Raw genomic sequence first — 13,128 nt, forward strand, 5'->3', positions numbered from 1 at the left:
GGGCACTCCCTCCCCATGTCCCCACTCTGAGCACTCACTCCTCATTTCCCCTCTCTGAGCACTCACTCCCCATGTCCCCACTCTGAGCACTCACTCCCCATGTCCCCACTCTGAGCACTCACTCCCCATGTCCCCACTCTGAGCACTCACTCCCCATGTCCCCACTATGAGCACTCACTCCCCATGTCACCACTCTGAGCACTCACTCCCCATGTCCCCACTCTGGGCACTCCCTCACAATGACTCCACTCTGGGCACTCCCTCACCATGCCTCCACTCTGGGCACTCCATACCTGCACTCAGTGTGCTCCCTCCCCATGTCCCCACTCAGGGCACTCCCTCCCCATGTCCCCACTCTGAGCACTCACTCCTCATGTCCCCACTCTGAGCACTCACTCCCCATGTCCCCACTCTAATCACTCACTCCCCATGTCCCCACTCTGGGCACTGACTCCCCATGTCCCCGCTCTGGGCACTCCCTCACCATGCCTCCGCTCTGGGCACTCCCTCACCATGCCTCCGCTCTGGGCGCTCCCTCACCATGCCTCCGCTCAGGGCGCTCCCTCACCATGTCCCCGCTCTGGGCGCTCACATCCCCATGTCCCCGCTCTGAGCGCTCCCTCCCCATGCACCCAGTCTGGACGCACCCTCCCCATGGCCCCACTCTGGGTGCTCCTTTCACATGCCCCCACCCTGGCACTCCCTCCCCATGTCCCCACTGTGGGCGCTCCCTCCCCATGACCCCACTCTGGGCGCTCCCTCCCCATGCCCCCACTCTGGGCGCTCCCTCCCCATGCCCCCACTCTGGGCGCTCCCTCCCCATGCCCCCACTCTGGGCGCTCCCTCCCCATGCCCCCACTCTGGGCGCTCCCTCCCCATGCCCCCACTCTGGGCGCTCCCTCCCCATGCCCCCACTCTGGGCGCTCCCTCCCCATGCCCCCACTCTGGGCGCTCCCTCCCCATGCCCCCACTCTGGGCGCTCCCTCCCCATGCCCCCACTCTGGGCGCTCCCTCCCCATGCCCCCACTCTGGGCGCTCCCTCCCCATGCCCCCACTCTGGGCGCTCCCTCCCCATGCCCCCACTCTGGGCGCTCCTTCCCCATCCCCGGGTGCTCCTTTCACAATCCCCTACTCTGGCAATCCCTCCCCAGGCCCCCACTCTGGGCGCTCCCTCCCCAGGCCCCCACTCTGGGCGCTCCCTCCCCAGGCCCCCACTCTGGGCGCTCCCTCCCCAGGCCCCCACTCTGGGCGCTCCCTCCCCAGGCCCCCACTCTGGGCGCTCCCTCCCCAGGCCCCCACTCTGGGCGCTCCCTCCCCAGGCCCCCACTCTGGGCGCTCCCTCCCCAGGCCCCCACTCTGGGCGCTCCCTCCCCAGGCCCCCACTCTGGGCGCTCCCTCCCCAGGCCCCCACTCTGGGCGCTCCCTCCCCAGGCCCCCACTCTGGGCGCTCCCTCCCCAGGCCCCCACTCTGGGCGCTCCCTCCCCAGGCCCCCACTCTGGGCGCTCCCTCCCCAGGCCCCCACTCTGGGCGCTCCCTCCCCAGGCCCCCACTCTGGGCGCTCCCTCCCCAGGCCCCCACTCTGGGCGCTCCCTCCCCAGGCCCCCACTCTGGGCGCTCCCTCCCCAGGCCCCCACTCTGGGCGCTCCCTCCCCAGGCCCCCACTCTGGGCGCTCCCTCCCCAGGCCCCCACTCTGGGCGCTCCCTCCCCAGGCCCCCACTCTGGGCGCTCCCTCCCCAGGCCCCCACTCTGGGCGCTCCCTCCCCAGGCCCCCACTCTGGGCGCTCCCTCCCCAGGCCCCCACTCTGGGCGCTCCCTCCCCAGGCCCCCACTCTGGGCGCTCCCTCCCCAGGCCCCCACTCTGGGCGCTCCCTCCCCAGGCCCCCACTCTGGGCGCTCCCTCCCCAGGCCCCCACTCTGGGCGTTCCCTCCCCATCCCCGGGTGCTCCTTTCACAATCCCCTACTCTGGCACTCCCTCCCCAAGCCCCCACTCTGGGCGCTCCCTCCCCAGGCCCCCACTCTGGGCGCTCCCTCCCCCGGCCCCCACTCTGGGCGCTCCCTCCCCCGGCCCCCACTCTGGGCGCTCCCTCCCCCGGCCCCCACTCTGGGCGCTCCCTCCCCCGGCCCCCACTCTGGGCGCTCCCTCCCCCGGCCCCCACTCTGGGCGCTCCCTCCCCCGGCCCCCACTCTGGGCGCTCCCTCCCCCGGCCCCCACTCTGGGCGCTCCCTCCCCCGGCCCCCACTCTGGGCGCTCCCTCCCCCGGCCCCCACTCTGGGCGCTCCCTCCCCCGGCCCCCACTCTGGGCGCTCCCTCCCCCGGCCCCCACTCTGGGCGCTCCCTCCCCCGGCCCCCACTCTGGGCGCTCCCTCCCCCGGCCCCCACTCTGGGCGCTCCCTCCCCCGGCCCCCACTCTGGGCGCTCCCTCCCCCGGCCCCCACTCTGGGCGCTCCCTCCCCCGGCCCCCACTCTGGGCGCTCCCTCCCCCGGCCCCCACTCTGGGCGCTCCCTCCCCCGGCCCCCACTCTGGGCGCTCCCTCCCCCGGCCCCCACTCTGGGCGCTCCCTCCCCCGGCCCCCACTCTGGGCGCTCCCTCCCCCGGCCCCCACTCTGGGCGCTCCCTCCCCCGGCCCCCACTCTGGGCGCTCCCTCCCCCGGCCCCCACTCTGGGCGCTCCCTCCCCCGGCCCCCACTCTGGGCGCTCCCTCCCCCGGCCCCCACTCTGGGCGCTCCCTCCCCCGGCCCCCACTCTGGGCGCTCCCTCCCCCGGCCCCCACTCTGGGCGCTCCCTCCCCCGGCCCACACTCTGGGCGCTCCCTCCCCCGGCCCCCACTCTGGGCGCTCCCTCCCCAGGCCCCCACTCTGGGCGCTCCCTCCCCAGGCCCCCACTCTGGGCGCTCCCTCCCCAGGCCCCCACTCTGGGCGCTCCCTCCCCAGGCCCCCACTCTGGGCGCACCCTCCCCAGGCCCCCACTCTGGGCGCTCCCTCCCCAGGCCCCCACTCTGGGCGCTCCCTCCCCAGGCCCCCACTCTGGGCGCTCCCTCCCCAGGCCCCCACTCTGGGCGCTCCCTCCCCAGGCCCCCACTCTGGGCGCTCCCTCCCCAGGCCCCCACTCTGGGCGCTCCCTCCCCAGGCCCCCACTCTGGTCGCTCCCTCCCCAGGCCCCCACTCTGGGCGCTCCCTCCCCAGGCCCCCACTCTGGGCGCTCCCTCCCCAGGCCCCCACTCTGGGCGCTCCCTCCCCAGGCCCCCACTCTGGGCGCTCCCTCCCCAGGCCCCCACTCTGGGCGCTCCCTCCCCAGGCCCCCACTCTGGGCGCTCCCTCCCCAGGCCCCCACTCTGGGCGCTCCCTCCCCAGGCCCCCACTCTGGGCGCTCCCTCCCCAGGCCCCCACTCTGGGCGCTCCCTCCCCAGGCCCCCACTCTGGGCGCTCCCTACCCATGCCCTCACTCTCTGCGCACCCTCCCCATGCCCCCACTCTGGGCGCTCCCTCCCCATGCCCCCACTCGGGGCGCTCCCTCCCCATGCCCCCACCCTGGGCGCTCCCTCCCCATGCCCCCACCCAGGGCGCTCCCTCCCCATGCCCCCTCTCTGGGCGCTCCCTCCCCATCCCCCACCCAGGGCGCTCCCTCCCCATGCCTCCACTCTGTGCACTCCCTCCCCAGTCCCCGCCTTGGGTGCTCCCTCTCCATCCCCCTGGGCACTCTCTCATCCCCCAGGCACTCCCTGCATGTCCCCGGCCGCTCCCACCTCACCCCCGTGCGCTCCTATCCCGTCTCCCTGAGCGCTCCACCGGGCGCTCTCTCAGCCCCGCTCACCGGGATCAGGTCCTTCAGGGACCTCCGCACCGAGATTGAGTGCAGCTTCTCGGCCTCAATTTCGCCCTCCTCCACTTCCATCGGCTCCTCCTCCCGCTCCGGCTCCGGCTCCGGCTCCTGCTCCTGCTCCGGCTCGGGCTCGGACTCCGAGGCCGAGGCCGCTTCACCGGCCCCGCACTCGGTCTCCAAGCACACCCGCAGGCCGCGCACGGCAGCCATGGCCACGGCCCGGGGATCCGGCGATGCGAGCAGGGAAGGCCCGGTGCCGCCACCGCCGGCAAGAGGCGACCGTTCCGCCGCTGACACACTGCGGCGCCAGCCTGCCCCCTGGAGGAACGGCGAGTCACTGCCGCACATGCCCCTGTTCACGAGATGTGAACAGACAAGTCCTGTATCGAGGGGAGGGGGGGGAATGCAAGGGGAGGGGGGGAATGCAAGGGGAGGGGGGGGAATGCAAGGGGAGGGGGGGGGGGAATGCAAGGGGAGGGGGGAGGATGCAAGGGGAGGGGGGAGGATGCAGGGGGAGGGGGGAGGATGCAGGGGGAGGGGGGAGGATGCAGGGGGAGGGGGGGAGGATGCAAGGGGAGGGGGGAGGATGCAAGGGGAGGGGGGGAGGATGCAAGGGGAGGGGGGAGGATGCAAGGGGAGGGGGGAGGATGCAAGGGGAGGGGGGGCATGCAAGGGGAGGGGGGCATGCAAGGGGAGGGGAGGAATGCAAAGGGAGGGGGGTAATGCAAAGGGAGGGGAGCCCGGTATCGGGGGGGGGGGGGGGGGGGAATGCAAGGGGAGGGGAACCCTACTGCAGGGAGGAATGTATGCAAGATAAAGAACCATCCAACAAAGACCTCAACGATGGAACAGGCAGACGAAGTTATTTGGAACTCAGTGGGCTGTGAAGGTGGATGATCCATCAGCTCCAATCATTGTGGTTTTCATTGCACTGGAACTAGTTGGTTGATTTGTGAAGAACTGCACTTCTTCAAGTGTAACATTAAGTACACGTTAAACAAATACACGCACAGGCATCTCCGCTCGATGGGCCACTTTCCAAGAATGGACTCATAAGCCACAAGAGCCCATCGGAATTAAGACCATCATCCTTGACCTTGTGGGGTATCCATGACAACGACAACTCACTGTACACCCACGACTATGGCCAGACACAACTCCATGTCATCTACAAGTTTGCTGGCGACACCACAGTTGTCGGCAGAATCAAAAATGACAAGGAGGAAGTGTACAGGAGGTAGATAGATCGCCTCAATGAATGGTGTAACAACAACAACCTTATGCTCAACGTCAGCAAGACCAAGGAGGTGATTGTAGACTTCAGGAGGAGGTCAGGAGAACAGGACTCAGTCCTCATCGAGGGCTCAGTAGTGGAGGAGGGTCAAGAAATTCAAACCCCTGGGTGTCAACATCTCCGAGGGTCTGTCCTGGAACCTCCATGTTGATGTAATCACAAAGAAGGCTCGCCAGCGACTATACTTTGTGAGGTTTTTGAGGAGTTTCGGTATGTCGCTGAAGACTCTTGAAAACTTCTACAGGTGCACTGTGGAGAGCATTCTGGCTGGTTGCATCACTCTCTGGTACAGAGGTGCCAATGCTCAGGACAAGAATAATCTCCAGGGGGTTGTTAACTTGGCCTGTGGCTTCTAAGGCAGCAGAATTCACTCTATCGAGGACATCTACACATTTCGTAAAAAAGCAGCCTCTATCCTCAAAGACCCCCACCACCCAGGCCATGCCCTCTTCATTCTGCAACCATCGGAGAAAAGGTAGGTACAGGAGCCTGAAGATGAGCACCCAGTGGCACAAGGACAGCTTCTTCCCCTCTGCCATCAGATTCCTGAATAATCAATGAACCACAGACACTGCCTTTTTGTACACTATTGTTTCCATGAATGATTGCACTGAGATGCTGCCACAAAACAACAAATTTCATGACTTATGCATGACCATAAATTCAGATTCTAAGGTCCATGATCATCATAGAGACTGGCAGACCTGCTGAATCCATGACCAGACACATTGGTGCAGAATTAGGCTATTCGGCCCCTCATAGCCCCTGTCCTAAAGGGCCGGATTGGTGTCCTGAGGCTGTGCCCTCAGTTGCAAGGCTCCTCCACTGTCTCCATGAGGAACTCAGCCAGTCTTGCGGTAGCCATACGAGATATTCCTTGAAGAAGGGCTCAGGCCCAAAAGATCATTAATTCATCTTTATCACCTGTGAGACCAGCTGAGTTCCTCCAGCATTTCAGTGGGTTTTTACAACATCTTCTTGTCCACTCCAAGTCCAGACCTTTCAGTATTCAATGCTCCCTGATCTTTCCAAACCCCAGCAAATACAATCCAAGAGCCATCAAACACTCCTCAATCCGGGGCCCTGAACCTCTGGCCTCTCGCCAACGTCAACACATTCTTCCTTAGGACCCCCCCCCCCCCACACACACACACACACACACACACACACACACACACACACACACACACACACCCTGTGTTTACTTCTGATGAACAGAATCTGAGGCGAGTTATTTTTTGGAAATATATTTTTTCAAAGGAAAAGAAATTGTGCCAGATTGTCCTGAAGGGGCCATAAAGAGAGGTCAATGTTGCGAGTCAGGACCCTTTAGCAAGGTATTCAATCAGGATTCCTTTATCATCATGTAATAGCACAGAACATGTAATATTACATGAAATTGCCCTCTGCTGGCTGTAAGACAGGCAAACAGTCACCATTAGTGTTGCCTGCTGCGCTTTAAGGTCAGAAAGAGAGAAGCAGAAGAGAGTCCCTTCAGAGATGCCAAGTGTCCATGGATTTACCTCCAGCCCTCCCACAGCCTCACAGACTTTCATTTGGTCCATCAACAACTTGAGCTGCAGGTCCAGACCGCTGACATGATCAGGAAGCCTTTCAGTGCCCAATACCCATCACCTCAGCCCCCTCACCACCCCCCACCCCCCAATAACACCCCTTTTATTCACCCCTTCCTTTTTTGGGCTCAGTAAGGTTCCCGGTCTGAAACATTGACTGGCCATTTCTCCTCGCAGATATTGCCTGACCTGCTGAGTCCCTCCAGCACCTCATGGATTAATGGAGTGTTTGGGAAAGTGTGGTCGGAGTGCCCGATTGGTGCAGGTGTTGGGGGCGCTCGATTACACTGTCCAAGGACAGAAACTTCTAATGCCTCTGACCATCAGGTGTGACCCCTGGGCCACCACCAGAGGGCAGCCCAGCACCAGGGCTGGCTCCTGCAGAACTGATTGGTGCAGAGAGACCAACCCTTTGTCAGATCAACCCTCCACATCCCTGTGCCCTGAGGAGCCCCTCACCTACTGAGGGTCAGACTACCCCTGCTCTAAACGCTGATTGGTTCCCAATTAATCCACAACATTCAGGCAGGGGCTTATCGCGAGCTGAGTTCAAATTCACAAATTCCAGGTGTGCACCTCTTCAAACTCTCCACCCCCTGCACTCAATGGCTTTATCAGCACTGAGTCCCCCGCATTTGACATCCCAAGGGTCATGGTCAACCAGAAACTCAATTAGACCAGCTATACACTCGAGGGGATAAACGTTAAGTCCCCTGGGCCAGATGGAATGTATTAGGTGTTTCTCTGCATTGAATCAGTGGTGAGCGGGGTCGGTGCTGGGCCCAGAACTGATCATGATCTGAAAGAGGGGACACAGTGTAGTTTATCGAAGTTTGCTGACCACCACGAAACTGCATGGCAAAACAAATTGTGCAGAGAGATAGAGATGGGTTATATGAGTGGGCAAGGGTCTGGCAGATGGAGCACAATGTTGGCAAACGTGAGGTTATCCACTTTGGAAGGAAGATCAGATTATTATTTGAACCGCAAGTGATTGCAGCATGCTGTGGTGCAGAAAGAAGTGGGAGCGCTTGTACTTAAATCACAAAAGGTGCAGCAGGCTGTCAGGAAGGCAAATGGAATATTGGTCGTCGTTGCTGGAGGGATGGGATTTAGGAGCAGGAGGTTCTGCTGTAACTGTACCAAATTCTGGTCAGGCCACGTCTGGAGAACTGCATACAGTTCTGGTCTCCTCACTTGAGGAAGGATGAACTGGCTTTGGAGGTGAAGAAGAGGAGGTTCACTAAGTTGATTTTGGAAATGGGGTTGGCCTATGACCACCTGGGACTATTATATTCATTGGAGTTGAGAAGGATGAGAGGGACCTTATAGAATTGTAAAATGGTGAAAGAGATATCTCAAATAGAAATGGGGAGGTCATTAGACTTATTGTCAGAGCACATGCATGACATCACATACAACCCTGAGATTCCTTTTTCCTGCGGACGAGGCAGAATTACCATACAGTGGTACAAAAAAACTGTATTCAACGTACACTTGTAAACAGATAAAGAAATGTAAACAAACTGTGTAATACAGAGAATAAAAATCAATAAAGTGCACATCAGAGTCCTTAACCAAGTCCCTAATTGAGTTTGTTGTTGGGGAGTCTGATGGTGGAGGGGGAGCAGCTGTTCCTGAACCTGGTGGTGCGAGTCTTGTGGCACCGATACCTCTTTCCTGAGAAAGAGCGTGTGCTGGGTGGTGTGGGACCCAGGATAGTCACCCCCCTAAGGGTCTGTACCCCGGGGGAGAATCACCCCCTCAGGGTCTATCCCTGGAGAGAGAAACCCATTCCACGTGATCTGGATCCAGTCAGGATTTTGCTTGGCTGCAGTGCTGGTGAAGAAGGGAGTTTGCTGGCAAGCGACATGTGTCAGATCGTGCTGGAGCTCTCTGCCAGCGAGGGAGATTAGAATGAGCTGAGGAACTATTTCTGTAAACAACAGTCGGTGTCAGAGAGGACTCTGCCAATGCAGAAAACACAACCTGCAAACTCCTTCCATCGGATGCCGGTGGGTGCTGAGGCCACGTCATACAGCACCCAGACCCACAAGGTTGGAGGCAGTTTAACTTCAGAGCAACTGCCAGTGAGGTGTCAACTCTCCCCAGGGTACAGACCCTAAGGGGGGTGATTCTCCCCAGGGTACAGGATTTGGTGAAGAACGACATGGGAGCCCAAGGGACACCAGTACTTTCCAGCGATGGGAGTTGGGGCCCAATCTGAAGGAGATGGGGGAACTGCCTTCTGAAGACCGAGGAATGGGCTCTGTCTCTGTAGAGGGATGGTGTACCTGGGGAACCGGTCTCCCCACCAGTTCCCACCCACTGACATCTGGCATAGCCTCAGAGGCAGTACCCATGGTAAACAGCACATTCCAGTCGGTCGCTATCCTCTCCAACCTCCTCACACTCCCTCCACCCTCGAGGGAGGGTGGTTCGGGGACCAGGTGGTCTTCGCCACTGAATAGAAAGGACATCAATAATTTTGAAGGAATGCAAAAGAGATTAATAGAACATGATGGCACAGGGCAGACTCTTCGGCCAACAATGTTGTGCCAACCCATATATTCCTTATTTATATGGTGAAAATAACATAACTTACTTTATGACTATTCTTTTTTGGTTAAAATGTGGTCATCTTATTTAGAATATATTGGCTTGGAAATATCTTAAAATATTTTATTTGTTTTATGCTATCTTTTGGCTCCCCTTGAGGGGGGAGGAGGTTTATTATTTTTTATATTGTATGAAAACTTTTTCTTGTTAGTATTGATTTTATGTTGTTTTTAAAATTTTTAAATAAAGTTTTAAATAAAAACCATATATTCCTTTTAAAAAAGTACAAATCCTCCCTAACTCGTAACCCTTTATTTTTCTTTCATCCGTGAGCCTGTCTAAGAGTCTCTTAAATGCCCCCTAATGATCCAGCCTCCACCACCATCCCTGGCAACACATTCCAGGCCCCCACAACTCTCTGTAAAAACTTACCCCTGATCTCTCCCCTAAACTTCCCTCCCCTCACTTTGTACACACATCCTCTGGTGTTTGCTGATCCTGCCCTGGGAAACTCTCCACCTTCTATCTTGCAAACAGGGTACCAGTGCTACAGATTGGTGCAGGAGCTTTGGCCAAGAGGCAGTCGTGGGAACTTCCACCCGATGAATGCAGCCCTTCCTGCAGCGCAACTGCCAATCCTGCGACCAGCTGCTTTGCAGAGGTGCCTGCATTTCCTGCAACCTGTGCCTGCATTGCTGAATTAACGGTGTTCTTGCTGCTGCGTTGCAGTTGTGTCGGGATGGCTGTGAGTGGTGCAGGCTCTGGAGGGCAGACCCTGAACGGTGGTGCACTGAACAGCCCCCTCGTCGTCTCCACTGCACGTGCCTTTGGGTGACTGGTAATGCTATGTTATCTTTGAGGAGCAGAGATTCCCACAGCTCAGCACCATGCTGTAAATGTCACCCCTGGCCATGATATCCCTATCACCTCCTGGCAGGACACAGGCAAGCCCTGTTCCAGTCTGGTGACGCACGGTTCTCTCCACTGGTTTTTCCATTACCCGCGCTTGTCCTGGATCACTCGTTAACCCTTGCAGTTCCCTTCATGGGAAGAAGGTGGAAATGTTCAGAAGTCTGCAACAACCTGATTTTTTCTTTTAAAAATTTTTGGTCGAGAGAAATATTCCATGTTATATAAAATCTACCTATTAGTTACATAATATGAATATGAACCAGAAATTATTTATACATTGTCTTGTATGCAATGCTCAAATAAAGTCAAAATGTCCTGATGAAAACTTCACTACGTATTCTAATCACAACATATTCATTGTTGGTTTTCTAATTAGACAATCACTTCTGCTTAGAAAGAAAAATAGAAAAAAAAGACACCCCTCCCACTAAACACAGTCACTAGTGAATAATACATAAAGGATTGAGTCTCAGCTCCCGGACATCGGACAGGAAACCCACAGAGCCCCCATGCCTATGTATTCAAATTGATTTTTAACCGAGTCTCCTTCCCCTGAGCAGGTTGTCCATGCACAATCAAGTCTGTACGGAGTCCCTGCCTGTTTGAACACAGCCCCTGCACTGTCCATATATGATCCAGTTGGTACAGTCCCTGCAAAGTCCATACACAATCCACTCTGTACACCATCCCTGCCTGGCCATACACAATCCATTCTATATACAGTTCCTACCTGTCCATGCACAATTCAGTCTGTACACCATCCCTGCCTGTCTGTACACAACCCAGTCTATACACAGTCTCTGCCTCTATACACAATCCAGTCTGTACACCATCCTTGCTCGTCCATACACTTATCCCATGTTGTTCTGTATACTTGCTGAATTTTCTCCTCATTCTTCCCACACCTCCCTCAACTCTCCCTCCTCTCCACACCTCCCTCAACTCTCCCCTCTCTTCCTCCTCTCTCCCCACACCTCCCTCCACATCTCCCTCATCTCTCCCCACTTCCTACCATTATCCCTCTCTCCCCAACCTCCCTTCACTATCCTCCACTTCCCCCCCCGCTCTCCCTCCACACTCTACCCCTATTCCCTCCACTTCTGACCCACATGCTCCCCACCCATCTGCATTATGCTTGGGAGGGGCAGTGAGGGAGTTCCGTGCTGTGGGAGGGGTGAGGGAGCTCTGTGTTGTAGGGGAGGTGGTGAAGAAGCTCCACACTGTAGGGGGGTGGTGAAGGAGCTCTGCACTGTAGGAGGGGTGGTGAGGGAGCCTTGTGCTGTAGGAGGGGCAGTGAGGGAGCCTTGTGCTGTAGGAGAGGCGGTGAGGGAGCTCCACACTGTAGGAGGGGCGGTGAAAGAGCTCCGTGCTGTAGGAGGGATGGTGAGGGAGCCTCATGCTTTAGGAGGTGCAGTGAGGGAGCTTCACACAGTAGGAGGGGCTGTGAGGGAGCTTCACACAGTAGGAGGGGTGGTGAGGGAGCTCTGTGCTGTACTAGGACCGATGAGGGAACCGCACTGTGAGGGGTGGTGAGGGAGCTCCATACTGTAGGAGGGGCGGTGAATGAGCTCCACACTGTAGGAGGGACGGTGAGGGAGCTCTGCACTGTAGGAGGGATGGTGAGGGAATCCTTCCTCTTCCCTCCCCTCCCTGTGTGTGGAGTAAGTTCCTGATGTGGGACAGGTTGGTACAAGAGTGGGGATGGGTCAGTCCCTCCCCCCCTCTGCTGCCACCGAACCTCACACCTGATCTTGTCTAACAGATGTAGATTCACACTCAGCAGCTTAAGATCTCCCAGATTCCTTCACTCTGAGTCATACCTGAAGCTATTAACTCCTTCACTGCTGATCCAGCTGCAATCTCCATGGCTCAGTTGTGATCAGCAGCCAGATTCCCAACCAATCCATCTTCTGGGACTGCTGCCTTCTCCTGGGAAGGTCCCACATCTCTAGCCCAGGAGCCCTGGGAGTGCTGGACACAGACAAGTAGACGTCAGACACTGGAATCTGGAGCAGGAGACAACCTGTTGCAGGAACTCAGTGTGTTGAGCAGGGAGAAGAGTCCTTGACATCTTTGTCAGGACTGAACTCCTTCCCTAACTGCACTATGGGGTCATCCAGACTTCAAGGATTGCAGAGGTTCAGATTTATTGTCAGAGTACATACACGACACATACAACTCTGAGATTCATTTCCCTGCGGATGAGGCAGAATTACCAATATTTCAAAACAAATAAAGAACTGTAAACAAACTGACTGTGTCATACAGAGACAAAAAGATCAATAGAGTGCATGAGTCCTTAAATGGTCCCTGATTGAGTTTGTTGTTGGGGAGTCTGATGGTGAAGGGGGAGCAGCTGTTCCTGAACCTGGTGGGTATGAGCCTTGTGGCACCGATACTTCTTTCCTGATGGCAGCATCGAGAACAGAGTGTGTGCTGGGTTGTGTGGATCCTTGACGATGGCTGCTGCTTTCTGACGTCAGCGTTCCTTGTAGATGTTCTCGATGGTGGGGAGGGTTTTGCCTGTGATGCCCTGAGCTGTGTCCACTGCCTTTTGCAGGGCTTTATGCTCAGGGGTATTGGTGTCCCCATACCAGACCATGATGCAGCCGGTCAGCACACTTTCCACCACACCTATGTAGAAATTTGCCAGGGTTTCTAGTGTCGTACCAAACCTCTGCAAACTTCTGAGGAAGTAGAGGTGCTGACGAGCTTTCTTCACGATGCCATTAGTGTGTTGGGTCCAGGAAAGCAGGAAGGTTCAAGGAGGCATCTGACCATCACAACCTCAAAGGCAATCAGGGATGGGTGAGGGAGGGCTCAGGTCTGAAACAGTGATTGGCTTTTACTACCTACAGATGCTGCATGGCCTGCACAGAGTTTCTCCAGCACTTTCATGTCCTGCACTCAACTTTCTTGTTTAACCACCCTTCTTTCTTCTTTACAGAATCAGAATTTACTGCCA

At 57.8% G+C, this 13,128-nt stretch overlaps 1 protein-coding gene across 4 annotated transcripts in view; it reads right to left on the minus strand.

Moving 5' to 3' along the window:
* Positions 1–13,128, minus strand: part of ncbp3 (nuclear cap binding subunit 3) — an 84,689-nt gene that overhangs the window by 41,168 nt on the left and 30,393 nt on the right. For 2 of the 4 annotated variants that reach the window (XM_069910374.1, XM_069910377.1), the window contains exon 1: positions 3,816–4,209. The exons of the other annotated variants lie outside the window; for them this stretch is intronic. In XM_069910374.1, coding sequence (XP_069766475.1) covers positions 3,816–4,172 — 357 coding nt within the window. In that variant the 5' untranslated portion in view covers positions 4,173–4,209. Of the gene's footprint in view, positions 1–3,815; positions 4,210–13,128 lie in introns of those variants that run through there. 4 annotated transcript variants of the gene reach the window in all.

The sequence above is a fragment of the Narcine bancroftii genome, chromosome 14 (genome assembly GCF_036971445.1).
Source record: "Narcine bancroftii isolate sNarBan1 chromosome 14, sNarBan1.hap1, whole genome shotgun sequence".
Lineage (NCBI taxonomy): Eukaryota > Metazoa > Chordata > Chondrichthyes > Torpediniformes > Narcinidae > Narcine > Narcine bancroftii.